The 27040-nt window shown below is 42.2% G+C and overlaps 6 protein-coding genes across 9 annotated transcripts; 1 reads left to right on the top strand and 5 right to left on the bottom strand.

The window, feature by feature from the left end:
* Positions 1-703: 703 nt before the first annotated feature.
* LOC108087616 (homeobox protein 6) lies at positions 704-1751 on the bottom strand. The gene is made up of 2 exons (XM_017185058.1): positions 1088-1751; positions 704-874 (listed from the first exon to the last, which is right to left on the bottom strand). Exons 1-2 carry the CDS (start codon positions 1730-1732, stop codon positions 776-778), a joined length of 744 nt encoding a protein of 247 aa, XP_017040547.1. The 5' UTR covers positions 1733-1751; the 3' UTR covers positions 704-775.
* A 9565-nt stretch (positions 1752-11316) lies between these two features.
* LOC108087753 (ras-related protein RABF2a) lies at positions 11317-15088 on the bottom strand. The gene is made up of 3 exons (XM_017185281.1): positions 14724-15088; positions 13498-13631; positions 11317-12440 (listed from the first exon to the last, which is right to left on the bottom strand). Exons 1-3 carry the CDS (start codon positions 14764-14766, stop codon positions 11832-11834), a joined length of 786 nt encoding a protein of 261 aa, XP_017040770.1. The 5' UTR covers positions 14767-15088; the 3' UTR covers positions 11317-11831.
* A 299-nt stretch (positions 15089-15387) lies between these two features.
* LOC108087687 lies at positions 15388-19710 on the top strand. 4 transcript variants are annotated; one of them, XM_017185190.1, is made up of 9 exons: positions 15388-15658; positions 15747-15933; positions 15990-17053; positions 17115-17249; positions 17310-17444; positions 17503-17564; positions 17625-18229; positions 18334-18494; positions 18556-19710. In XM_017185190.1, the coding sequence occupies exons 2-9, from the start codon at positions 15862-15864 to the stop codon at positions 19145-19147; spliced, it is 2826 nt and encodes a 941-aa protein (XP_017040679.1). In that variant the 5' UTR covers positions 15388-15658; positions 15747-15861; the 3' UTR covers positions 19148-19710. The 4 variants fall into 4 exon arrangements, with proteins under 4 accessions (XP_017040679.1, XP_017040682.1, XP_017040680.1 ...); XM_017185193.1 differs by having other exon boundaries at positions 15861-15933; XM_017185191.1 differs by having other exon boundaries at positions 15388-15933.
* On the bottom strand, positions 19490-22485 carry LOC108087688 (protein brown). The gene is made up of 8 exons (XM_017185195.2): positions 22094-22485; positions 21776-22008; positions 21035-21627; positions 20780-20974; positions 20618-20723; positions 20464-20565; positions 19946-20402; positions 19490-19888 (listed from the first exon to the last, which is right to left on the bottom strand). Exons 1-8 carry the CDS (start codon positions 22245-22247, stop codon positions 19701-19703), a joined length of 2028 nt encoding a protein of 675 aa, XP_017040684.1. The 5' UTR covers positions 22248-22485; the 3' UTR covers positions 19490-19700.
* Positions 22486-22574: 89 nt separating this feature from the next.
* On the bottom strand, positions 22575-25561 carry LOC108087689 (sodium channel protein Nach). The gene is made up of 6 exons (XM_017185196.2): positions 24870-25561; positions 24720-24816; positions 23922-24025; positions 23767-23845; positions 22972-23326; positions 22575-22893 (listed from the first exon to the last, which is right to left on the bottom strand). The coding sequence occupies exons 1-6, from the start codon at positions 25559-25561 to the stop codon at positions 22631-22633; spliced, it is 1590 nt and encodes a 529-aa protein (XP_017040685.1). The 3' UTR covers positions 22575-22630.
* Positions 25562-25680: 119 nt separating this feature from the next.
* Positions 25681-27006, bottom strand: LOC108087634 (putative gustatory receptor 59e). Its single transcript, XM_017185091.1, has 3 exons — positions 26071-27006; positions 25861-26016; positions 25681-25788 (listed from the first exon to the last, which is right to left on the bottom strand). The coding sequence occupies exons 1-3, from the start codon at positions 27004-27006 to the stop codon at positions 25681-25683; spliced, it is 1200 nt and encodes a 399-aa protein (XP_017040580.1).
* Between the last annotated feature and the right edge of the window lie 34 nt (positions 27007-27040).

Consider the following 27040-nt stretch of genomic DNA (forward strand, 5'->3'; position numbering starts at 1 on the left):
GTGTAACGAGTCTTAATTCGTTTGCCAAGTGCCGCCGAGCGGCCCACAAATCCTGATAACCATCGGATAAGAAACTCCCTTCGATGGCTAAAATACGTTCGCAGGACTGATGACAAATCAAACACACAGCTGGGACTCCAAAGAGGCAGAAGGGAGCCTAATTTAATGGGGAAGTGCTTACGAAACTGCAAATGAAAAACAAATCATGTGGATACATGATGGATGATGATGGAGTCTGTAGGTTTAATACTACAAATTAAAAAAAGCTGCTTTCCCTAAAGCAAACATTCTCTCTCTATGCTAAATATTGTTTAAATTTAAATTATTGTCGCAGCAAACTGTAAGTAAGCTCTTATAATAAGCATTGGCTACTTTTAAGTTTTCCAAAAATTAAAATCGAGTAGCTTTAAAGGAAAATTAAGTGAAAAGCCTGCTGTCTGGAATTGAAAAGAACAATGGGAACAGAAGCCCGTGAAGGACACCTGGATTGATTATCTCCAGCAGGAATCCTTCCTTCCTCGACACTTCCGCTGCAGTTACAAATTGATGGCAATTACAAATGGAGCGAGCTGAAAGGGAAAAGGTCCCTGAAAACTGGAAACTTTTCTGATGTCCTGCCGAGACCAACGGGTGGTAATTGCGCCACCCACTCTCCACCTCCCAAATGGACAGGTGTCAACCGTGGGGACCCCTTGCCGAGCTCTTTCCTCGTTTCACTTGTTGCTTTATTGGGTTTACATACAATAGAGGGATACTCAAACTACGAGTGGTCCGGTCACCACTGGAAAATGGTCAACATGGCACGCAGCAGCACCGGAATGTCCCAGCCATTCTTGCGAAGAGTCTTCAATGGTTTAACAATTTCGTTCTTGTTCTGAAAGATTTTTGGGTGAGAAACAGAAATAAAATACAGTCAATATAGATAATAAATATGTTTTCTTGATATCAAAAATATGAATTTCTAAATATCCTGTTCAATATTTAAATTATATTGTTTTAATTGTTGCATCTTTGTTTGAAATATCTTGTTTCTGAATATACGCCTTATTTAAATGCTGTAATTATATTTATATTTCGGTGTACTTACAACATTGGCCTTCAGTGTGGACTGGAACTCCTGTGAAACGACCGCCTTTGTGAAGTTTCCGAAATTTGTGAGATTGGCCCGTGATTCAGCCACATAATTGTGGATGGCCTTTTGGGGCATTATGTTCAACAGATCGCCCACGAACGTATGGTGCTTCACAGCCTTGCAGTTGCAATTTCTCACAGGTTTCTTAACTGGCAGGATGATGCAGTAGAAAATATCCGCAACGCTCTCAATATCCGCGGTATCCACATTTTTTGCCTGCAACTCCTTGAGAACCGTGTGGTATGCAGTCGAATCCGTCAATTCCTGAGTGACCCGAGTAAATCCCGTGGTATTATAGAATCGCATGGCACGTCGGAACTTCTTATCACAATTATAATGCACTTCGATCAAGTCCCGCAGTTTTTTCTGATCGATCAGATCGCGAATGTGCTGGAAGTTCGCACACAAATCACTATCATCGTGCTTGTTATTTCCATTATTATTATTGTTATTATTGTTGTTATTATTGTTGTTTGTATTATTTTCGGGAGGACAATCCTCGTAATCCTCGTCGGATTCTTCTGGCTGGGCGATCGTGTGGCAGGTGAAGATGGCCAAAGCTGCGGCTAGCAGAACAAATGTTTTCAAGTCCATCATCATCCAGCTGGCCGAGATTCGATTTGACTGTGGCTGGAACCGCCGGTTCAGCACCCGCTTTTATGGCCAAGAACCAGAATCAATTACATGCATTTCCTCTTTCTCGGACACTTTGCTTATCAGCCGACAATTAGCGGAATTTGTACGGACAACAATAAGCTTATCAGTCACCAGGAACTGTCTAAAAAACATTTCCAGGAATGAGATACTTCAGACTGCAACGCAAAAAATTAAAAACACTGCTCATCATTAAAACTAACAAGCGCCAAGATAAAATACGACAACAGAAAACGTGTGTTTTCATTGGTGTTGCAGTTGTTTTCAACATGTTTTTAAGTTTTAAATATTCGTTTTTTGTCTTCTGTGTGTAAAATATTGTCAGACTTCGAGTAAGTGAATAAAAATGCATTAATAAAGGTTAAGTTCTGGCAATATATGTTGCATAGGTGAATTACAATTCAGTTTTTCATGTCATATATGTAGGGGAGGGTGGTCCCATACCGACCCCCTAAAAGGCAAAGGCGATAAAGGTGAGAAAAATCAATTTTTCAGTTCAGTTCAAAAATTTACTATGTAGAGGGATCAGTTTACTATACATCTAAATGATTAGTAAGTGCGTAGGTGCTTTGAAGCGTTAGATATTCAGGCAAATATAAAACTCTACTTTTTGGTCGTACTCAAAAGTAGTGGTCCGAAACCGACCCCCTATTTCTTAACAGAAAAATTTAATAACATAAAATAGAATTTAATGATTTTGACGTTTATTAAGAAATATATTGAAGGTTCTTTCCAGAAAATAAAAATTAATGTATGAAATAAAGGGCACTGTAGTCAATTGATGAAGTCTGAGTTGTCCTCTTTCTCATAGTAAGTTTTCGCGTTGTTTTCGCGTTGTTTTTCGAGAGCCGCTCGTTGATGACTGTCTCTTCGCTTTCTTCTGATCTTTTTGCTGGTTCTGTTACTTTTCTTTACTGAATCTTGTTTACTTTTTCATATTTTCCCTCAAAAATACTCTATGACATATTCCGCTGCCAATAAATGGGGGTCGGTTTCGGACCATCACCTAGCGGTCGGTTTCGGACCACCACGACCTTTTCTGATTAACTGCTCGGCATTAACTAAAGACGCAAAGAGCGATGTAATTCTAATTATGTGAGTGAAAGCTAGGACTATCAACGATCAGAAAAATTTACTCTCCGATTTTTATGCGGAGAAAAAAAATTTAAGCTCAAGTTCAGTAAAGCTCAAAAATAAATATCACAGGCGTTGAAACAAAACAAACGGAAAAATTGCAGTGAAACAAAATAAGTCAAAGGGGCTATCTATCTCCAAAATGTCTGTGTTATAACAGCTTTTCACTGAAGTTACCGACAATTCGGCTAGCATCGCCATCTCTGAGAAACATGGGGGGGTCGGTATGGTACGACCGGTCGGTATGGGACCACCCTCCCCTAACCAAATCAATTTTATTATCCTATTAATTTTGCCAGCTCAATATTTTCCACAGTGAAAATATAATGAGGTGTTATTAGGGCTTATAAATGCTGAAATTACCTTATAATCTCTACGTTGTGCGCTTCATTAATTGCTAATTATAGTTCCATCCCCCGCTGTTGCAAAGGCCCTGTGACTTATGCACCTGATGCTTCGGTTCTGTGTGCATAAGATTATGTCAAAATAGAGGGGAAAGGGGAATGATGAGCTACAACCTCATTAGTTCAATCTGACAAACGATGGGAAACTGGGGGACACCATCCCCACAAGTTCGTCATTGCAGGGCCAACATTTATCCACAGGAAGAACAACAGAAACCAGAGTGCTCATCACATTTAGTGAGAGATCAAGAGTGAAAGGACTCTACTGTCCAAGGGGTGAGGGTTCTGTGGATTCAACTTGATTCATGGCCTTCTGTTTGCCCAACATTTCACAGAAGACTAAAATTCAGTCCCAGTTCAGGCGAAATTTTACAGCATTTTCGTAGGGTTCAATGGGCTGAATGAATTTTTGCAAATTCAGACTGATATTCATAACAAAAAAATCCTTTGTAATAATATTAATAATCATGTGCTTCGCTGCGCACATTTATCTTTACACAATTGCCATGAGTTTCAGGGCTCTTTTTGGATATCTCTTCCGCTTTCATGACAAACAAATGTAGCAAATATTTGACAGCCAATGGAGCGGAAATAGTTTCATTCTTAGTTTTTTGCGCTTTGTTTTCATGTTTACGCCCTTTTTGTGATACTAGCACTCAATTGCAAATTTAGAAACATGAGAGAAATATAAATGGCCCACAATTTTCCACAAAAAAAATTCAATTTTGCTGCAGTTCAACTTCATTCCAATCACGCTATTTCAGCGATTTATTTCAGTGGATAAAATAGTTGGCGGATCAAATGTTAAATTTAGTTTAGCAATCAGCACCGGTTAAATGAAGCAAATAAACTGCATTCAGGAGGAAAACTTTTAGCGAAAGGTATAGTTTAGAAATATATATAAAGCAATGAAATTCTTGCAGAAAAAATCCGGAAGTTTATCCGGCAGAATAGATTTGTATATTTAACTTTAAACACACTTTTAATCTTCACTATTTAACCGCAATTTATTCGCGGTTTTCTGAGTTTGATCGCTGATGCTGTGCGTTAACATTTAATTAATTTTGGCGGCTAATAAATTGTCATTACCGAAGCAAACCGCAAGCATTGCCGGCCACTTTAAAGCCTGATTTTCACGCGATGACATTTGTCAACCACAAAAACGAGTAAATTTCTATGAGATCTGTACAACAATGCCACAAAGTTGCTCACATAGGGCCAACTATCTTCGTTTCCCCCGATAATTTACTCAATTAGAGCTGAACTTGAAGGCTTTGCGGCATTTGCGAGAATCGCTTTATTGTTGCACTTAAGAGCGCGCCAAATTCAGCTGTGGTGACACAAGCAAACACACCCCACACACACCCACACCCACAGCCACACCCACACCACCACACATGCAGACAGCTAATTTAGTTAGATAATAAAACTAAACTGAGCTGATCATCTTAGTACGGGGAGGGTAAAAGGCTCTGGAGCGAAAGTTGAACGGCTAAGTTACTTCGATAAACAGGCTTAATTAGCGACCAAAGCTGAAAGCCAACAGTCTGCCAACTGGAGCTGGCACTAGGCGCATTATTTCGCAGGACCCCACACACCCAGATACACACTCTCACACATACACATACGCACCCTGAAAAGCATACAAACACACTTATAGCCAGTGGCAGCCCGGCTGAAAACACAATCAAATATAATACTGTGGTCGAAACTAACCTTGCAACAAACCACATGAAATTATGCCAGCAGGAATTAAATTGCGAAATCTGAAACAAAATAAAGCTTCACATGCATATTTGTTTTTATGCAAATACAATTTGGCCAAATGTTTATGACATCTTATTTAATGCTGTTATCCCAAATTGGTTTCGAGGGATTATTAGAAAAAGCTTCCAAATATTTTTTCCACAACGTTTATTCAATTTAAATGTTGCAAGTGCTGAAATGCTAATAAACTTATTGTCAGTACATAATTGATTTAATTTTCCAGTACTTAACTCCATTAAATCCTCAAAAACTCGATTATTCGATTACTACTTTGGTTTATATGATAAATACTGATTTAGTAATCCACTTGCCCCACTGTAAACATACGGATACTGAAGGGCTTCGGCGACTGTCCGACTTAATTATGTGCAAGCAACAATGATATTTATATTATCAGCCAGTCAATGTCAAACGTCAGCACCGCCCACTGACCAGCAGCTGGACTCGTCCTTTTGGCCCGAGAACAGCAAAGCACAGGATTAACATTAAGTCCGAAGACAAAGACGTTGGTTAAGGTACCAGGATATCGTCTGGGCTGAAATGAGTCGAGGTGGGGCTTTTAATAGCTCCACCTCGTTCACCGATATGCCAACCAACCTTTGGCCATAACCCGAAATTATATTCATGCACACATGGCTCCCGAGAGTCACGATTGGGTTTTTGTGGGCTGAGAAGGCGGGGAAGGGAAAACGAATTGGAATGGTGGCCCCGAAAATAAATGCAGATTCATGGCTGCCCAGTCAGCAGACAAATGATGTGCCGGCCGAAATCAGCGAACTCGAAAATTCCAAGAGGCCCCCATCGAATGTCCTTGGCCCCCAAAAAACTTAAAGCGTACAGTTTTCATTCGATTCGTTGCGTTCCATTTTAGCCCCAAACCTGTTGCAGGCAATCCAATTTTTATTTTCGCCCTCGATTTTTTGTTTTATTTTTTTTCGTTGTGTTTCCACAAAGCACTCTCGAATCGCATTGAATTGGGGAGGAAAACAAAAGCTTTGTCTGCCTATTGTTTTGCAGGTAAACAATTAAAAATGGCAAATGGCCCTGCGGGTAGCGGCGAAGGGATCCCAGGACCCCGATGACGGAGGACAACATCCGAATGGGCGAAATAGAAGGTGACACCACAAAACACAATGAACGAGTGTTGGCACCACAAAACAGCAGAAAAAAGGCTCACACTCGTGTGACAGTGACATCTCACAATTTTTCTGACAGCTCACCAAGTACGGGTGAATGGATAGATGGAAAATAGAAAATAAAGTACCGAATTTATCCCAATTAATATCGACAGTTAGTACTCTTCCGAAATCATTTTACAAACAATTTTTATAAAAAATTATCCCTACGCTGTAAAATTCACGAAAAGCAGTAGAACTGAATAAATATATTTAAAATCTAGGCCTGGGAAATGAAAATCTTTTTTTTAAAGCATTTATCAAGCCCTCAGATTGAAATTGTTTTTTCCCCTTGTTAACCTGATATTCAAACTGCCATGCTAATGATATCAGGGTAACGATAGAGCATAGATATGAGCAAAGAAATAAAAAAAAATGTGGAAAAACAAAACCAAGCTAGAGTTTGTCTAGACAAATTGTGTCCTTATGCCTGCCACCCACACACACACACCCACACACACACACAAAGGCGAGATGGAGGTCCTTCGAGCTGCGGGGGCGTACATTTATATGCGTGTCGGGGCTTATCTCTTTAATGGCAGCCATATTTGCTGCGGCTCCTTTCTCATTTCAGGCGAGCTACCTGAAACTCCAAATTGGCAACATGAGTTGGCAACAACATCATCTGTGCGGGGCCAAAAGTAATTTGCAGGCAAATTATGATAAATAGACTTGCCACGAACCTGCGACCGCCGCACCCAACTCAATTTAGCTACAGATACGAGTATTTCCACAAACAGGAACTCCATTTGGTAAATTATATTCCATTATTGTGAAAATCTTAAGGCTCCTGCAGCGCAACACTTCGCATCCATTTCATTTTGAGTCAATGCGGACCTGAAGTAAATTTATGAGCAGACAATTCAATTGCACTTTTGCGGCAAAAATTCAATTAAATTACAGTGAGATGGTTGTTTATGTGCTTAAGCCCTTCTCTGCCATAAACCACTCTGGGGGGAATTTACAGCTTGAGAGAGTTTTTTCGGGGTAATACGTTGAGAAACCCAAGACATTGGCCAGGCAGCTCAATTAAAATGACACTAAATTGCATTCGGATTGCCTTGTCGTGCCCTCGGTCTAGGATATTTCAAGCCCCATTCCAAAGCTATTCTCTTTCCCTCGGCGGGATTGCCTTTTTAAACAATTTACGCTGAAAATAATTGTTAATTTTTTATATAGATACCAAACCTTTTCTCTTAAAAATTTTTAAATATTATATCTAGTGATTAACGGCTCTTTATATTCAAATAAAAATTGTATAAAATATTCTGTACAACTAAAACACTCCCACTTACTCAAATGCATTCTATATTTATTCCTGGTTTTAAACTATGGAAATAAGTTATTTTCAGTGCACTTGCACAAAAGCAACAGCAGCTGTCTATGCATTCGGGATTTGAGCCTGGGACTTAGACGAGCGCACTCCACTCAAACGACTTGCCCGCAGCGCCATCATCTTCAGCCCCAGCAAGTTTCGCTCCCTCTTCCTTCGTCCTGCGTCCTGAACCCTACATCCTGCACCCTTCATCCTGTGCCTTCGTCCTGGGATCCACCGTGTCTGTGCATTCGTCGCTGTGGTATTTTCCATGTCGCTGCATTGCTTTCAGCATCTGGCTGGCGACCAACTTTCAAGTCAACCCGACATCTTGGCATTTAAGGAATCTCAAGGAATAAATTCGCCTTGTCTGTTTGCCTTTAACGCTGCCTGCAGAACCTGCAATTGCCGTCAGCAACTTGCAAATGGTGATATTCTCTTCATTTAATTAATTGACAAAATGACATTCACGCTTTTGTTTTTGACAAATACTTCATACCAAATTGAAACGGAATTTAATATCACAAAAACACATTTCCATGAAACAAAACACATATCCCCCGGAAAAGCACTTTGATTTCGAGTGCTGAAAATTCAATTTTGTTTTATCTTGATTCGCAATTGCTAACAAAATATGCTATAATGCGAATAATGTTGTGGGGAAAATCAATTTGTTGGGAGTGCTGCGACAATTGTGGCTGAATGTTTTGAAATTCTGAGAAAAAATAAAATAAACATAGTTTAAATACGATTTTATAGTTTGCGCTTAGTTGGAATCAGATTCGTCTGTTTAGTTGCAATTTTATTCATGACAGGTAATTATATTTACAGTAGAAAACTAAAATTTGTTTTGAAAGTATGAGTATAATCGTTTAAAATTAAATGTTTTAGTTTGAATTTAATATGCGTGTTTTATCCCTGAACAAAAACGAGTGCTTAAATGCACTCGCACATGATGTATTTGCTGTGCAGGTCAGTGGAAGTTCGGTTGAATCCCTAACAATGCCAACTAGTTGCCACTCACACAGATACTCACACACACAAGCGCACGAACGCCATAAAGTATGCATCAGAAGCGTGAACGTACTGAGGCCCGAAGCCGAGGCGCTTGATAAATATTCAAAATTCGATGGCAACGGATACGGGATGCAGGATGCAGGAACAAAGGGAGCCCCACAAACACCTCACACATGCACACACTCACACACACTCACACACACACACGGACACTCCTTCGTTTGCATAGTTGATTTGTGTGTATGTGCCAGCAATTTATGTGGCATTGAGAACTTTAGTAGATTTGACATTCTAACGCTCGCCGACAAAATGTTCGTACATGTGGATTTGTGAGTGCGGAGAGGGTCGTAAATATGCCAGCCCGTCGTGTAATTCGATTTATATGCATGGTCCATATAAAAATATGGCTCCGACCTGCCCCCGTTCGACATCGGCAATTGATGCCTAACTAACTGCATATGTATGGGCGGAATTAAAAACAAACATAAATCTGCATATATATATATAATATATATGAAATGGGATCAAATTGTCAGCGGAAAGTAAGTTGAGGGCTTTAAAAATATGTGCAAGGGATTACAAAAAAACTACAATAATAGATTTCCAGCCAGGCATTTTAAATAAAACAGAGCAAAGGGGATTTACCTGAAAAAACAACTTAAATTATAAAAATATTTCTTTAAATATGTAAATTAAATGGAAAACGAGAAGATTTGTATACATAACATCGGTATAAATATTTGGGGGTAAAGCAGTTAAATTATAGTTGTCTAAATTTATATTCAAATTGCAATTTATTATTTAAATTCATTTCGTAATTGCTTTTTCTAGACACCTTTTTTTGTTTGGCGTGATAGCTTATTTTATGCATTAAATATCTGCCTTTTACTGGAAGTTTAGGAACACAAAAAATATTCTGCATAAAATAAAATACACTCCTGATCTAAGAATAGTCAAAGGAATCTGTAATTAACTTAGGGTGAAAGGTAGCAATCAAAGTCAGAGAATGCTAATGGATAATTGTACACATGAACCTATTAGTTGGAATGACAGGCACCTGAGTGAAGTGAGCAATTTGTTCGGACTTCAGAGACTTTGGTTAACCACACTGCACACAGGCCAGAATTGTGTGGACAAAGACCCTGCAGGCAGTCCAGAATATATATACATACATATACGATATATATATACATTTGCTCCTTGTGTTGCTGTCTTACCTTGATTACATTGATGCATTTCTACATCATTAAACCGTCTAAACACCATTAGCAAGCAGCCAAGATGTTGAGGTGTGTTGTGCGTGTGTAGGAGTAAGTCAAGGATATATCTGCCCACCCACACAAACACACACTCCGGCGCTCTGCGTGTGTGTGAGCATCGCTTCCGGTTGAGTGCACCCACACAGATACAGATACAGACGAGAGTGGTGCGGAGCCAACTCATTTGCCATTCCCTAATGGTAAATCAATGGGCTGGCTGAACCACAACCTATGTCCTAGAACCCCGATGGCCCAGGAAGTCCAGCTGGCTATATAGGACCCGGATCCGGAGCCACAAACTGAACCATCCAACAGCCGGATGTTTGCTAAACGCGTTGATGACACTTGAATGACTTTCGGTGTCTTTTGTCGCCGCCTTTTTTTTTTGCAGGCATCTTACGCTAAATTGCACATATTATTTATACATAAGAATTCAACTGACCATAAGTTATGTATATTAGCTAATCGTCAAAGTTGTTTTCGGTGCTTTATGAACTTGCCTTGCCAGCCTTGACTTCCCTCCACTTTGCCAACTGACGACCACATTTACCCATTCAATTTAACCTTCCGATGGGAAATCAATTCACAGTTTCCGGAGTTTGGGGGCCATGAAAGATTCTATTATTGGATTCGGTATTTGCTTGGTCAGCTCGGGGCTTTTATTGATTTTATATCAATTAGATTGTCATACGCTTTTAATGTTTACATTCAAGGATGCTATTTTTGGAAGCCAATTCGTGTTAAGTCGATTGTACATTAGATTAACTTTTTAAGTTACTTTTTGTAGTCTTGCAAAGGGTATTATAATTTCAGTCAGAAATTATAATAAAATATATATATATTCTTGATCAGCATAACGATCTGAATCAAGTAGTACATCTCTAATTGTTTTTATTTAAATTCTCTAATTCTTTTTTTGCTGATTTATTTCAATTTGTATGATACAATCCCTTTCCAATTTTTGATTAAAGTTTGTGATGGCTGCAAGGCTAGCTTCCTTTCATGTTTTTCTCCATTTTGGGTTGGAATTAGTAATGCTTAAAATGAGATAAGGAACAATACTAATCATTACATAATCAGAAACTTTTTTATAAGCTTGAAAGGCAATTTAAGAAATGTTTGTAATGCTTCCTTTTAATTATAAGAAAAGTTCCATTAACGATTTTTGTGCCGAAACCTTTCTCCGTCTGAATCGCACGTTCATCCTAGACCCCCTAAGTGCCGCACAAGGGTTAATAAAAATACCAGGTCACGCTTCTGGGGCGAACTCAATGGTAAAGCATTAGGTGCCGGCGAAGCCAATACAATTGTAACCCTTGGCATTGTTATGAGGGCATTAAATTCCAATTACACGTTAAGTTGCCGCGTTAATGGCCAAGTTAATGCACTTGCATCGCCGTTAGCCCGATGATTCGCCACTGGGGGCGTAGCGACCCCCCAAATGACAAAGCACCCTGAATACATTATTACATTTATATTTATTATATGCATGCTGTATAAAATGCTTTGTACATGAGTTGGTGTTTCGGCTCCAATGTTTTCTGAGTGAGTGTATTGTGAGTGTTGTTCCCTGTGTTTGTGTTTGCGTTTGTGTGTGTGTATTAATCTTATGGTTGGTAAGTCAAATGGGCTTAGACCGAATGAAATATATAAAGTCATAATATGCACGCGGCAATTGCTGTATACACTTAGGATCTAGAATTAATATTACGGCGAAGCGGTTAATCCCAGCGCCTTGTCAGTGGATCGAGAGGATCTTGGGTGGATCTAGCCTAATCAGTGTATTAATACATAGCTTCAAGCCAAGCTTGCTGTTTGCTTTTGTGGCGGCTGATTTTGGTCTTTGCGTATCTAGAGTTGGGTTCGGTTCATTGCTTAAACGATGCTGGTTGGCCCTTAAAGCCTTATTCGAACTGCAGTCTGGTTCTGTTGACATCACATTGGTTCACATCGATCCTAGGGATCGCATAGATCTTAGTAGCAGCACCAGCTGGGCCTCTCCACCTCGCCGAGGGCAATGTGCTCGATGCTCCACGGCGCCGTTTCCAGCCGTCCCACGCCATTCGTCTTCACATCCTCTCCCTCCACCGCCAATCCAATATCCACATAGGGCAGTCGGAAGGCGGCATTTCCCGGGCTTCTGGCCAAGGCGGCCACCGTGTGACTGAAGGCAGTGTTGGTGTTGGTGTAGGCCAGCGAGTCGCTCGATTCGAAGGAGCGCAGCGAAGGGCTCTTGCCCTCGTCCGCCAGTCGAACCAATCCCTGAGCCGTGGATATGAAAACCTGCTCGAGTCCCTGATCCGTTTCCGTGGAGGTTTCAAAGTAGGTGGCCCCAATGGAGGTGGCAAAGACGAAAGCCTCTTCGCGGGAAACCGCTCGCTGAGCCTGCATATCCATCTTGTTCCCCACCAGCGTCAGTATCATCGGATCCTGGACATTGCGGTGCAGCTCCTGGATCCAAGACTTTATCTCCGTGAAGGTTTTGTACTGCGTCAGGTCAAAGACCAGAATGGCAGCGTTGGCATTCCTGTAATACATGGGCGCCACCGCCCGATACCGCTCCTGGCCAGCTGTGTCCCAAATCTGGAGAAAGAGAGAAAGTGACCACTGGTTAGAGTTCGTTTGCCACTTGAACTTTAATTGAGCCATTCAGAGCTTATTCTGCAATTGTGCTCTTTATGGCCGCGCTTTCCCACAGCAATAACAATCATATTGGATGTGGAATCCGTACTTCAGGTCTTTGCGAGGGGACTCCTCTTTATGCGATTCATAAAAATTTTGGGGCAACGACATGTTCATGGGCGAATCCAAATCGAAGCACACGAAACCGCACAAAAGAAACAAAGGGCCCCAAATACGAAACTAACAAGCGGAATCGGCAAACTATATCCTATTATGTATTCATACTTATTGTGCTCAGACGGGTGCTTCTGCTGGTCTAGCGAAGCTCATATTTATCACACTAGGGGAAAAACAAAACTGCCCTGCATTTAAAGTAAACAATATTTGAAAAATGTGTTGACAAAATTGCTGATTTAAAAGTACTCAACGGTACAGACAACAGAATTTATATGACAAACACTAAACACTTTGAAAAACTTCTTTAACTTTTAAACATTATTTCAGGGTAAATAATAGTTCGATGTTGTAAAAATGAGCCTGCGTAGTTATTGCAGTGGCCAATGTTATATGGCAGCGTATAAAATCGGAATCACCGAAGAGTAAATATGGCAGCCAGGGCCAAATGGGTGGTAACCCTTTAGCAACGGGGAAGCTGCTGCCGCTCGCGTTTAGCTTATCAATAAACTATAAAAAAGAAAGCGAGCAAAAAAAGGCGAATAATTCACAAAGTGCAGTGGACGCAGAAATTGCAAAATAAAAAAACAAATAAAGTGACCGAAACAGTGGGGCGGAGACGGACAAAAACAGGACCCGTGGCAGCGGAGCCAGTGGCAAAATAAACCCAGATTAGCGTTCCGGCAGCCCAGCCGGCAAATAGGATTAGTGGGCGTGGGGCAGTGGCAAATGCCTTTGGCTTTGCTTTTGGCTTCGGCTTTTTTACGAGGCAATTCCATTTGCGTTTGTCTCCCCCCAAAAGAGTTGGGTGCACTGATACATATGTTGGCTGGTAGATACGCACTTGCAATTTAATTTTGACCTCGTCCAGGATGATGTTGCACGTGAAGAAGGACACGGCTATCGTTGGAACCTCGCTCTCGCTCCTGTGCAGAGTGTTTTTTATGTACCTGATGACCAAACGCGTTTTGCCCACACCTAAAATTAAAAAAAAAATATTAATAAACTATTGTATACACCACATTAAAATGTAATAAAATGTTGTATAATAAGGTTTTTTTCGTTTTTTTGTTTGTAGAGAAAAAAAATAATCTGTAATATATAATACTTTTCTTTCATTTAAAATATCCAATCAATCGTACACAATACATAAATATTTGTCGGTGTACCAGTAAGCCCTATTTTGTTTAAACACCCGACAGCTTATCAGCTTGAATTCAGTGAACGCGCTATGGCGCACGCATTAATTGACCACTGATTAATCATGGCAGAAAAAATAAAATAAACAAAAACTGGAGACGCACTACCCTGCAAAAGGTGGTAAACACTGATAAGAAAATCGCGTACCAACCACGAGAACCTTTGTTTCCAATATACTTTGCGGTTCAGGAAAGCCCCTATTTCTTGATCAGCCATTGAATCTGACTATATATTTTCAGTCAATGCTCTGAATCACCCGATGATCACGGGACGAACATATAAATATCCAAGAAAAAGTACCGCATTTTTATCAATGCATGCCTTTGTTTGGAAAATATAAAGCACATACACGCATTCAGTTTAAATGTTTTTAGTATATACATATGCATATATGAAGGTGTCTAAGTAAACTTTACTTGCCCTTGTAGGAAACTTAAATATTATCATTGCATATTCTACAGCCGATTACACTGAACAAAAGTTATATATTTTTCGGATTTAAAATATCTTGATGCATTTATTTCTGTTTAATATAGCTAAAAATATTTTTACGTTAGAACCTCACAGGCAGCATCAAGTATAAATGTTAAAAGATTTCATAAGTCACGAAATCCCCGCGCAGATAAGCCGTAACAATACCAGACAGTCTGACTTTTCAGCCTTTCTTCTGCATCAACCCAATTACAGATTGCAGATTCCGGATTCCCAATTGGGGGCAGTGCAGTTCAAGGCTGTGGCTTATCGACTCACCCGGAGTGTTATTCTTATCACTGGTTAATTGCAGGAATTACTTGCATTATACGGATCATCGCGGCTTGTGAATGGAAGCCAAAACGGCTGTGATATGAGTAACTTAAAGTTTATTCTTACCTCGCGAGCCTAGAACAACGACTTTGCCCTCAATTCCGCGCATCTTCGCCGAGATTAGCGAGTTAATCGCATTGCATTCGTTGGGTTAAGTGGCTTTTTCAGTAAATAGATGATGTGTTATTGGCCCAGTTGTTGTTGTTTTTAGGAAGGCCACTGACTGAAAAGCGGGAAATTAAGCTTTCTACGGCCTGTGTCGCACAGTCTCTTGGTCACAACTGAATTTATCGCACTCGGTGGGGATTTTGGAGTCGGGCGCTACGATTAAACGCTCGCTGGCAGCAGCCAAGATAAAAGATTTAATAATTTTTAAGACTTGTTGTTATTGTGCGTTGTTATACACGCTCAGCTGTTCACCAGGGCCGAACTTATTAACGATAGTTTCTGAACCGATAGTATAATCAGTGGTTGTTTACAAAAACAATCGTATGTCGCACAGTCTGTGCGACAACACTGGAGTACAACATAATAAGTTTAAGTGAAACCATTTTGTGTTCAAGGTATTTGGTTATGAATTTTTTTTTAAACTATAGATTAATAAAAAACAACTTAAGACTACAATAAAGGTTATTATGGTTTCAAGTTATAATATCAGCGGTCATGGCTGAGGACAAGCCGATACAATAACTATCGCCCATCCCTAATGGAATTTCCGCGACGCGTTAGCACCACCGCCAAAAGCAGGCAGATGTGCACGCAGATAGCGATTTTAACAACAGTGTTTTAAACCCAAATTAACTAATTAAACGCGTTTTAAAAGATAAAGTTATAATGAACTAGGTCCGCCAAGGTCGCGCGCACAAGTACAGATTCTAAAGAGACTCGGAGCGTGCGATTGGATAGCATTAAATGCCTGCAAAACTTCGAGTTCTACGCGCGTTTTTCGCTTGGGCGGCTTAGTTTCCCCCGACCAGGGAAAAGTGCCACATTTCCAAAAGGTAAATGCACTTTCATCAAGATTGATGCGTCGAGATAAGAAAATCGTCGGTGGCCGTCCCGTATGAACTTTCGCTTTCGTTCTTCCAGGCATTTTCAGTGTTTATAGAGCTCCAAAAAAGTGGAGCAAGCCTGTACAAAATGCCGCGTGCCTAAAATAACTAGGGGGTATAACTACAACAAAAAATCTATTTTTATTCAAAGAATGGCCACCAGCAACTCTATTAGAAATAAAATAAACAACAGCTACGAATCGGAGCCTTCTTCCGGAAGCGGGGTAAGAATAATGACCATACTTTCAATGCAATAGTTATTAAAATTTGCTATTTATAGTCTTCGCTTAGTGAAAACAATGAGGGCCATATATCTGACGAGGAGCACATGAATTTGCCGTATCTGATGAAACCAAAACCACTTAGCAACCAACCCGTCGACAACCATCCACCTGGAGAAACCTCGACGCCACCCAACCAGAAATCAAGTAGCCAAGAATCCGTATTCCTGGGCTTCGGGGACAGTCCATATGGCCAGGTTAATAAGCGTCTCTATGGCTCCCAGCTACAAAACCTAAAGCTGCCTGAGGTGGAACTGCCTACCGACCGTCGCCCCTCTCCGGGCAAAATTGTTTTTCCACGGTTCTACGACACCCTCATCGAGGAGAACAGCTGCAACGCCGTGGACATGGCCGTGTCAGTGGCCATAACATCAACCACGACTACGGGCAGTCTCTCCTTTGATGGTAAAATCAAAAGTCTAACTGCGATACCTGAGGATCAGGAGAAGCCCGGACCCTCCAATGCCAATCCCAGACTCTCTTCCGTGCTGGAAACCTCGCTAAACACCTCGCAGCAGAAGTTTAACAACGAACGCTCGCCCGATCTCTTTGCCGACAGCGACGATGAAGCAGAAAACAATGATCAGGTGGAAAAGGAGCCGCCCACACGGATCGAGGATCTTCCCGAAGTGCTGGAGGAGTCGCAGTGTATAAGTGATGTGCGCCCCCGCAGTTCACTTAATGCACCCACAGAGTCGAGCTTCGTGGATGAACAGACAATGGACCTCTCGACCACCCAGCTCAACGCTAACGATCCTCGATCGCATTTCTTGGAGAATTGCCGGCGAGAGCGGGAACTTTATCGGCGGATACGTCGCTGTCTTCAGGGCGTGCGTCCGCCGCCCACAGTGACCACACCCGATCTGGATGTTATTAAAATGGTGCTTAGCATGAAGACGAACGTACTCACCTTCCTCTCTAAGGATGCCCCAACTCCAACGCCCACAATTGAGGACAGTGGCATAAGTGAAACAACCTCGTTGTTTCGACCGACGCACAGTCTTTCTGAAGCTCAAAACATGGGCTGGCGAGATGTGCTTGGTGTGAGACATCATGGACTAAGGTAAGGACTTGTAACTTTGGATAAAAAAGATAATATTTTGATAAACCATTCGCCTTTACAGCTACAATCTAAACAAGGCTGCCGAACAAAACGAATACCTCAGCTTGTCCGTGGTGGATCGATATGTGGGTGTTGAAACGGCCACATCCTATGTGAGATCGCCATCGAGTGCCAAGAAGCGAAACATGCGGATGAAGTGAGTTTTACAACCACTTACCATGGAATCGAATTACTTATAAAACTATTATTTTTACAGAATGTTAACCCAATCGCCTGGAAACCGCCTAAGTCACTTGGCCAAGCGCCGTGCCATATTTTCCTCGGCGAGTTTGGCCACCAACTCTCAGAAACTTAACAGCTCAATTGGACCTCAACTTATGCTAGATAAGAAGTGGGTACATTTAATGAATGAACTAATACAACAAGCTAACTATTAATTTGATTCGCAGAAAAGCGCGAAATAAACGCAAGGCCACGCCCAAACGAAAGACGCCGGGTAGCAAGAAAAAAGGTAAGTGGTCAGATAAGATAAGTCATTGGATTTCAAAATGTAATTATATTTATTTACTAGCCCGCAAGACGCCATCCTCATCCGCCCGCAAGCTTCTCTACCGCACCGATCTCATTAAACCAGGACCTTCGAGAGAAACCTCCAAGCGTGCCTTATTCCAAAGCCCAGCCAAGACCCTTCAACAGCTAATACCGCCCAGGCCGCTCTTCAAGCCGGAGATTGCTAACCGCGTGGAGCGTTCGAAGCGGGCACTCTTTTCGCCGGACCACCAGGGTGGCGGTAATCAACTTGAGTCGCTTTTAAAGCGAAAACGGAACGCCTGCGATGACGAAGACTCTGCTGATCTGGCTAGCCAGACCAGCAAACTGTTCAGGGCCGAGAGCAGTGGGCCGAGTGGCTTGACACCTCGAGCTCTGAAGATCAAGAGTCAGAGCTTCTGCATTGGAGCTGGTTCCTCCACGGCAGGCTTGCAGCAAAAGTTGGCACAGCACGCAGCTACTCCTGCTGGTCAAGCGCGACTTAGTCATGGGCTGAGCGGCAGCAGTAGCAACCTGGTGAACTCCTCCTCCTTTGCAAGCGGCACGCCTCTGGCGAGCAAACTGCAGCGAGCGCACTCGGAGATGAGCGCCACTCCCAATAGCAGTATGACGGATAATCAGCGAAAGGTAAAAGTCTTATTTTGCAATCAATACCAAACTATCTTATACCTAGTTGATAAATCCACCCCTAAAATTTCAAAAGTCATAATTTACTAATTTTATTATTACAGAAACTGCTTTGGGCTGTGTCACAGGCACTGCAGGAGCGAAAGATCACAGCGAAGCACGAGCACTTCCGTCAACATGCGGCAGACCTAACGCGCATTGTGAAGCGCATCTTCCAGGAATTCTACCTGGGACACTCATCGAGCAACAGCGAAACTCTGCTGAGGTGAGCTCGGGGTTGGGATAAACCTGGTTTTTGCTTTATTTTAACGCTTATTTATCCACAGGCTGGCCAAGAAGTTCGCCTTCAGTGTGATTGCGGGCAAGAATGCGGATGACATTTACCTGCAGGCGCGAAGTCAGGAGAGTGAGGCTAAGCGTCTGTCGAGCACCCGCCTTTCGGGCTACATTGGCCCCGAGGAGTTTGCCCAGCGAAAGCTGCTTCTTTCGCAAACATCAGCAGCCGGTTCGGCGCGTTCTTTGCACAACATCTTCGGCAGCGAGAACTCGATAGATTCATTCGGACTCAGTCAAATGAGCTTGCCGACGAACACCTTCTCGGACACGCAATCCAGCATTGTGGACCGCATCTCGGAGGATCTCTTCTGCAAGGAACGGCAACCCATTCGACCCAATCCCACGCTGCAGAACAGCTCGTCCAAGAGCAACCTGGGCGGTCTGGCGCTGCGAGAGAACATGGACTGCGAGACGCGTCGATCGGCGCAGAAGAACTTCACTGGCAAGGATCAGCAGAACATCAGTCCCTACTTTGGAGGCGGAGGAAGCAACGGCTCGGCCCGAAAGTTCCAAATGCCACCCATGGGAAACAGCAACAACTCTGGAGGCAAGGCCAAGCGTCAGATTTCCTTTGACTGCTAAATCAGCAAATTGAAAAAGGACAATTGTTTAAAGAAATAACGCTTACAGTGGCAATTCTTCAGCATGTTCCCCATGTTCTTTGCCAAAGTAAGCTTAACATTTTTTCCGTTTATTGTTTCAATTATTTTTTTGGTTGTTTTAGCTTAATTTATTTAACTGCCAGGTCTCCTATAAAACAAAAGTACTTTTCTTATAATGGCAGACAACCGTAAAAATAGGTATATATAAAGTACATCTTGTATAGATCTTATAGATCGCCTTCCCCTAGACTCACCCAAGACTTTACCTTGAACTCAAATTTAGTTAAATTTCAACTAAGATCTTTTTAAAAATACCGGCATATACGATCTATATGGGATATATTTTATGCGACTCGAGTTTGATGAATGCAATATTTTCCACTGAAGTTTAGATGTATTAAGAACAAATTGTGCTTAAAAATTACAAATTTTAACTAACTAAACCGCGTGTGTACTCAATGCAACTGAAATTAAGCTGAAATCAAGTTCTGTAAGAGTGTAAACTGAAATTAGAATAATAAAAGCGCCCACAATCAATAATAACCGCTGCGATGTATGTATCTTCTCACCAATCCAAATGAGACAATGTGAAATATGACAGCCACTACCATTAGACAAATACAATCGAGCCAATATGTATACTCGGCAGTGCGGAACGATCCTTGTTCAAGAACCTCCAGACCGGTCTTGATGCAAGGATGATCCTCGTTGACGGGACAGTCTAATAAAGATTATTTTCATTATTTAATTTTCTTTATTGGAATCATAAGTAGCTCACCAATGTTGTCAATGTCAATCCAGAACTTGTACATCAGTGCCTCGTTGGAGTAGAAGAACAGGGAAAAATATTTCAACCCAGGCACTGTATCCACATTCATGTACGTTCCACCGAAAATCAGGAAGATCAAATCAAAAGGCGCTGCGCATTCGGAGGCCATCTTGTCCGACTCGAAAAGGCTGGAGAGGAAGACGCCATAGCCAACGGCTGCCACCGCGGACAAACTCATCAGAAAGCCCATGCTCAGGTACAGAAGAAAGCCACGAGTGTAGTAAATGGAGGCGTAGATCACCGACAGGAAGACGTATCCCTTGAAGAAGGCCACTGGCACGAAGGAGAGCACCAGGGCCACGTAATATGCGGACAAGCTGTAGGTGCCCTCACCAACTTCTCTTCTGATGATGGGCAATGCAGCGGGGAATATATAGGTCACTCCATAACTAAAAGTGAAGATCATCTGTTTGAAGATATCTTAAATTATTTTTCAATCCTTAAAATGATTTTTTAAAGGCTTATACCTCGTTGCTCAGCATGAAGATGGAGCCTCCTACATCCTGTACTGTTCGCTGGGTAAGTCCTCCAATTCCGGAATACATAAGTGATAACGTTACAGCGGTGATCTATTGATAAGGATTATCAACTAGCCTTTCTTTGAGAAGAATAGTAACTTACCATAAAGAATCCGAAGGCTATGAGACCACTCTTAATATTCCGCACATCTTCCGTCATGAAGCGCACCATTAATAGATAAACCTGATACATCCAACGTATTTTCTTGCTGAAATGGGATTTTGATTACTGTTTATATAAAATACATTTATGCATATCACTTACAAATTTTGCACGTGTTTAAGGTAATCTCCACTGTAACTGCGGGCTAGCAACCAACTGCCGCTATAGAGTCCATCCGTCTCGTGTTCGTACTTTGCTCGAAGGACAGCAGCAGGATCCTCCTTTCCCTCCTTATCCGCCAGGGTCTTAAGATAAAAATCCGCAGGATTGCAATTGAGAGGGAGCTCGTAACCCAAGCTGGTAATATTAAAAATAACCGCATTAATTACAAATATTTAAAAGATCAGACCAACTCACTCTGTAAAAAATTTGGCAGCCTGTTCGGTTCGTCCCTGGAAAACTATCCTACCACCATCCATCAGGATGATGTGTGTGAAGAGCTCGAAGATGTCCGATGTGGGCTGGTGGATGGAGCAGATGGCCGCCTTTTTGTGGGTTCCATTCGGACTGTTGCTCAAGACTCCCAAAGTTGGCAGTTCCCGCATGGATCGCAACAGGCTTTCGTGAGATTCGTCCATCACTTCCATTTCGATGGACTTACTGCCACTGCCACTGGCACTGCTCTCTCCACTCGGCGTTTCAAAGGAATCCTCTCCGTAAACCTGAGTCAAGGAATGCTTGGCAATGCGTCGCCTCGTGCACAAGTGCCTCAATGTTTTGATCACCGAGTAGGCACTAAAGCTGTCCAATCCCGTGGTGGGTTCATCGCAGAACAGGAATATGGGATCTGTGATCAGTTCCTCTGCTAAACTCAGTCGCTTTCTTTCTCCGCCCGACAATTGCTGGATGCGGGTGTGGGCTGAATCTCTCAATCCGACGGCCAGAAGTAGATCCGCCACCCTTTGTCGCTTTTCTGACTTGGTAGTGCGTCTGTGCATTTTGAAATGGGACTGGGAATACAGGAAAAAATGGGAAAATAATTAATAAATAATATTTTATATCTTGGAAACCCTTTTCTTTTTTATTTTATTTCACATTTAATACTATTACTTTTTTAGATAAAGATAAAAATTTTCTTATTAATAATAAAGGACCCACCATAAAGTAAAGATGCTCGTAGGCCGTAAAAGTCTTCACGTTGATCTCGAACTGCGGCAGAAAGCTGGAGATGCGCGTCATTTGATTCCGTTCCATGGCCATGCCGTTCAAAACCACATCGCCGGTCAGGTTACCTCTCAGCCGTTGCGAAATCGCCGCGAGCAACGTGGTCTTGCCCGCGCCGGATCCGCCCAAGATGGCGATGAGGTCGCCGGTCTTCATGTGCCCGCTGGCTGCAAACCGAAAAACCGATGCAAGCGAAACCGCAAGTCAGTCCCATTCCCAGATCCACATCCGAACTCCGGAGCATTGACTCACCGTCTTGGAGGATCCGCAGCTCCCGCTTCTTGCGGCACTCGTTCCAAAAGCTGTAGTTGCTCTGCTCCTGGGCGGGCACATAGTAATTGAGCTGCTTCCACTCGAGGCACAACGATGGACCCTGGCCCTGACCCGACGAACTGCCGGACTCCATTGGACGAACTGGAGGTTCAGTAACCCCGCCGGAACTCCTACAATTCTGGCTATTTGATCTACCGACTTATCGCGATTATCCCAATGGGGCTTATCTTATCTGAGGGTCCGCCGACTACAATGTATTTGCATATCTGCTCGGGATCTTTGGCGGCGGAGAAACCTTAAATCTGTCCGACGGAATCGCGGTCAGAGGCAGAGTCGACTGTTCGCGTTGAAGTCTGAGCGGCAACTGGGCAACGTCGATGCCGGCGACATGGTTTTCTACCCCCAACAGATCCACCATCACCCACCCAACAGCCCCTCCAGTCTGTTGGCTGCCCTCCCCCTCCTAGTAACATTAAACTTTTGACCGCATTTGGGTTGCCAGCTAATTGTCGCTTATCAATTCACATAGTCGAACGGCGGCAGTTCAGCGGTGTCGGCCAAAGAGAGGCGCTCATTGAGGTGGTGCAGTCGGTTTTTGAGGCGGCTCGCCTCCGCTTTGTGGTCGTCTTCTCTTCGCCAGAGGCGCCTCAAGCGGCCCACGACTCTGCGGATGAGGGCATAGACGTCCAGCAGCAAGTTGTAGATGATCACATGGCCCATCTGCACCAGGCCCATCACACTGACGCCCACAAAGAGAGCAAGGACACCTCCAAAGGATACTGGAAAGGGTAATAAATTAAATAATTATTATATATATTTATGCGTTATGGTAAACTATTAAATTGTTGTGAACTCACCCACTAAATCCTCGAAACTGTAGACCACATCGCGGCGCATTCGAACCTTCGGAGGAATCAAATCCCATCGGAAACTGGAGGTGGCTGTCTCGCTGCTGGCAACCTCCTCATTGTTTTTGACTCCCCAGGAACTCTTCTTCACCGTCTGCATGGTGTACTCGATCTCCGTGCAAGTGGAAGGACACTTACAGATGTGCAATGCCCAGATGGGCCACTTGAAGTCCAGCAGGCACTCGAATCCGGCGGGATTGCAACTGGGACCCTCGACATACGGGTAGAAAAAGGGCACGCAGTTGCACATTTCCAGAGCCATCACGGCACGGCATCGAGCCAGGCAGAGGGATTTACTGTAGATCTGGTTGTTATAATAAAGGGGTAACAATTTTATATGAATTATAATAAATTTAAGTAAGTCACTAAACATCTGTGTACATTACACATTACATTTTATAAGCATGAGTCACTTTAAAACTATTATTAAACCTTTTACTATTACTATAAAAAAGAATATCTTGTTATATCTTTTTCATTTAAAAATCTTTTGTTTATCTCAATAAAAAAAATTAGTATAAAAACACGTGCTTAGATATCATTATTTTGTTTTCTTGGAAGTCTGGATGCAGGGCAGGTACTTTAGAAGATTTGAGTTTCTTGCACCTATTCGCCTTATCAGAAGCTGCTATTTTATTTGACTTGGGAAATTTGTTTATTTGCCGAACCGGAACGCAGGGCATCGCTCCAATACCAGAGCATCTATTTTTTTTTTTTTTTGAGATAAGGTGCATATTGAGATACCTTCAGGTTGGAAGTCTCCTCGTTGTTAAACACACACTTGCGCTGCGCCACACTCAGTTGGTGTAAGTTTTTCGATGCCCTGGAGATAGTGGAGCATATAAACAAATGTCTTTATGGTCGGGAAACTGTCTGGATGGGAAGTCTGGTCCACTTACACGGTTTCGAGCACCTTGAACGAGGCTGTTATCTCGTCCGATTTGTGCAGGGCCACAATGTTCGCCTCTGTGGCCGAAACCTCAAATGGCGAGTGGACGTCCAGCTGCAAGGTTGATTTCATTTATTATTTAACCCGCATCCGTTCTTTGTATCAATTTGATACAAACTTTAACTTAAGATTCAGACTTAGGCGAAATGGATTCTTATATGGATTTGTGCTTTTGGCTCAAGTTTTGTCTTTAAAAAGAGCAATAAAAAAAACCACTGTCAGAAGTTTATGACTTCAAACAAACGCGCTACAAAATAGGTAACACAATGGTTCTATGTATCAAATTGATACAGTGTATATATTGTATATATACATATATATTGTATATATTGGATATTTCGGTATTCAATGCATTTGTATTACTCACTGAGCTCAATCCCGAATGGAAAAACAAGGAAAAAAAATATCGCCGCCGTCTTTTTATCATTGAAGTTGCTGACGAGCTGGTTCGGCCCTACATTCATGCTCGCAAATCAATGCCACGATCAGAGAATGCACTGACCATTTTTATAAAATTTGTGACAATGCACTTAATTTTTTCAAAATTCATGAAAAGCATTTTTTGTTCAAAATAAACAAACGTTCATAATAAATATAAAAAATTGGTTTCTTTTTTAATTTTACTAACTAATTTTAGCATGTTTTTAAACCTGTATCAAATTGATACATAGGAGCTAATATGTTACAGATTTTAAGGGACGGATGCGGGTTAAGACTCTTCAATGGTGGTCATTGTGCATCAACCCACCACGCCAGTGCTCTCATACAGATCCATTCGGATGTAGCACTGCTGTTTTCCATACTGACAGGACAAAGGCTGCGGCATCAGATCGTAGGCAACGGGTCTTCAAAGGGATAAAGTTAATTGGATAAGTATTTTCAAGATACCCATACTCACTGTCCACTCAGAACCGTTGACATGGGCGAATTGATGGCATAGCAGGCTCCCCGTTCCGTCATTACCCTTTGAACATGGATCTGAAAGTCCGGATCAAAGCTGCTGATTACCTGCTCGAAGGGTCTGTCCACCCGTTGGATCATCTCGTACAAGTCAATCTGGTCGAAACGCTCATCCTCTGCAAACTTGGCCAATTCTGCGTAGTTACCCGCAGTGGCATTCACCACCGCGTAGAGGAAGTCCATGAAGTAAAAGTAGTCCTCATCGATGATGGACACATTCCACACTTCCTGGATATACTCGTTTGCCTTGAAGGAGTCGATGTGGTCGTAGTAGCACAAAGTGACTGCTGGCAAGGATCCATTCCAACCGCGATAATCCCGATCCACGGAGATGACAGTTGGTGAACTAAAGTATCGCTCCAGCTGAAGCCGACTGAGAACCAAGGCGGCAATTACACTACTAATGACTATCGCCAGCCAAAAAATCCGTTCCAAAAAGTGAATACTCCGGTTGACGCACAAACTCAGGGCCAGGAGACCCGTTTCAGCTCCTGCCTGGGCCACCACATCCCGCAACCGACCGAAGTAAACACACAAGCCAGCCAAGGAAACTCGGAGGACAGCCAGCAATCCTCGAAGGATCTTCCCAGAGATTCCTTTTAGCCAAAGCCACACTCGTTGGTTGGACATTTTTTACCGAATGGAAAGCCGAGCTGTTTTGCCCCTTTTATTTATTCAAACCTAAAATGTAATAGTCCCCCACTAGTTTATCTTATTCTTTTTATTAATCGCGAGTATGTCCATTTGATTCAAACGTAAACCCAACTGGATCTGTTGAGGGCAACACCCATTAGCGATTTATTGCCCAGACCGATTTGAATGAGGAATATGACAATGGCCATCAGAACTCCGATAAACTGTCGTTGGACAAAGGCGAAACAATAAATCTTGCAACAAAGGGGTTAATTGGATGACCGCCAGCCACTCACCCCTCCCAGTGAAAGTGTGTCCAGTGTCACGATTCCACAGGCTGCCAGGGGTTGACCTAAACTCGTCTGGAGTTGCAACAAAAAGCGATTAATGGTGCTTTCCAGGTGGGAACTACACACCTCCAATTCATTGAGCAACTGAAAGAGGTTACATTGCTAAGGCAAATGGTTAGAGTATTAATTAAGATTTAAAATATAAATACATATTACCTGCTCCAAGATCTGTTCGTTGACTGCTAGAATAAACCATATTCTTCCTCCATGTTGGACCAACCAAAGCAACCTATACATTAGCAATATAGACTCTTGCCATTGAGGATTGTCGAAAAAGTTAAAAACTAAGTAGAGCTCCACACAAACACTGATCAAAGAATTCAAAAAATTTAACACCAAAAAAATTCCAAATTTGGATAGCAACTCCTTGTGGATCATTTCGATTAAGTTGCAATTTGATCGCATTTCTTCAATCAATTTACTGGAACCACCTCCAGCATCCACTAAAAAAGCAAAAGCGGACTCATATCGAGCATCCAATTTGGTTATTTCCTGAGTTGGTCTCTGACGCAACTTTAGCTCCTCCAATTTAATCCTCATCTGGTCCAATAGAAGATAAAGCTTGTGCACAGAAAGAGCGTATTGGAGAATTCCAAGACTCAGCATTAAAGCTGGCAGATTATAGACACTATTACTTATAAAAGTGGTCCAGAAATCAAAGCTATAGTATAAAATATCCATTAAGGCACATAAACTGTGGAAAGCTATGGTAATCGACGTTATACTGAGAGTTCTCCGACCTTGTCTCTTGTAAATATCCCGAATAGCTTTGGCATCATGTCCGGAGATCAAACGTTGCACCTGAAACTCCATATTCTGGTAACAGGGACGATTTACAACAGCATGATAAACCAGAAAGGCAACACATGCCATGTTTCCCGGGATTTCCATTTGGTAGAGCACTTTTTCGATGGTGGGCATCTCTCCTCTAAAATCCACGCACTTGTAAATGCTTCCAATCCAAACGTAAATCATCAAAAAGATGCACCAAAGAGAGTGGATCCATCGAAGGACTCCTGATCTTCCACTTGCAGATACACCGAGAAATCTGTTTATGGTCAGAAAAAGATTCTCCCAAAACGAACTGTTCATCGTGAGGTGGTTTTAATTAATGAAGGTAAGTAGT

The sequence above is a fragment of the Drosophila ficusphila genome, unplaced genomic scaffold (genome assembly GCF_018152265.1).
Source record: "Drosophila ficusphila isolate 14025-0441.05 unplaced genomic scaffold, ASM1815226v1 contig_414, whole genome shotgun sequence".
In the NCBI taxonomy this organism is placed as follows: Eukaryota; Metazoa; Arthropoda; class Insecta; order Diptera; family Drosophilidae; genus Drosophila; species Drosophila ficusphila.

Coding starts and splice junctions, on each gene's coding strand:
- LOC108087616 (XM_017185058.1), bottom strand. CDS start 1,732: ATGATGATGGACTTGAAAACATTTGTTCTGCTAGCCGCAGCTTTGGCC. Junction 875..1,087: donor CCACACTGAAGGCCAATGTT/GTAAGTACACCG, acceptor AAAATCTTTCAG/AACAAGAACGAAATTGTTAA.
- LOC108087753 (XM_017185281.1), bottom strand. CDS start 14,766: ATGCGCGGAATTGAGGGCAAAGTCGTTGTTCTAGGCTCGCGAG. Junction 13,632..14,723: donor CGTTGTTCTAGGCTCGCGAG/GTAAGAATAAAC, acceptor TTTTAATTTTAG/GTGTGGGCAAAACGCGTTTG. Junction 12,441..13,497: donor AGGTCAAAATTAAATTGCAA/GTGCGTATCTAC, acceptor CTCTTTCTCCAG/ATTTGGGACACAGCTGGCCA.
- LOC108087687 (XM_017185191.1), top strand. CDS start 15,862: ATGGCCACCAGCAACTCTATTAGAAATAAAATAAACAACAGCTACGAA. Junction 18,230..18,333: donor TGACGGATAATCAGCGAAAG/GTAAAAGTCTTA, acceptor TTATTATTACAG/AAACTGCTTTGGGCTGTGTC. Junction 18,495..18,555: donor AACAGCGAAACTCTGCTGAG/GTGAGCTCGGGG, acceptor ATTTATCCACAG/GCTGGCCAAGAAGTTCGCCT.
- LOC108087688 (XM_017185195.2), bottom strand. CDS start 22,247: ATGGAGTCCGGCAGTTCGTCGGGTCAGGGCCAGGGTCCATCGTTGTGC. Junction 20,975..21,034: donor GCTGCCAAATTTTTTACAGA/GTGAGTTGGTCT, acceptor TAATATTACCAG/CTTGGGTTACGAGCTCCCTC. Junction 20,566..20,617: donor TAGCCTTCGGATTCTTTATG/GTAAGTTACTAT, acceptor CCTTATCAATAG/ATCACCGCTGTAACGTTATC.
- LOC108087689 (XM_017185196.2), bottom strand. CDS start 25,561: ATGTCCAACCAACGAGTGTGGCTTTGGCTAAAAGGAATCTCTGGGAAG. Junction 24,817..24,869: donor TCAACGGTTCTGAGTGGACA/GTGAGTATGGGT, acceptor ATCCCTTTGAAG/ACCCGTTGCCTACGATCTGA. Junction 23,327..23,766: donor AGGAGACTTCCAACCTGAAG/GTATCTCAATAT, acceptor TATAACAACCAG/ATCTACAGTAAATCCCTCTG.
- LOC108087634 (XM_017185091.1), bottom strand. CDS start 27,006: ATGAACAGTTCGTTTTGGGAGAATCTTTTTCTGACCATAAACAGATTT. Junction 26,017..26,070: donor ACGAACAGATCTTGGAGCAG/GTAATATGTATT, acceptor CATTTGCCTTAG/CAATGTAACCTCTTTCAGTT. Junction 25,789..25,860: donor ACACACTTTCACTGGGAGGG/GTGAGTGGCTGG, acceptor GTCCAACGACAG/TTTATCGGAGTTCTGATGGC.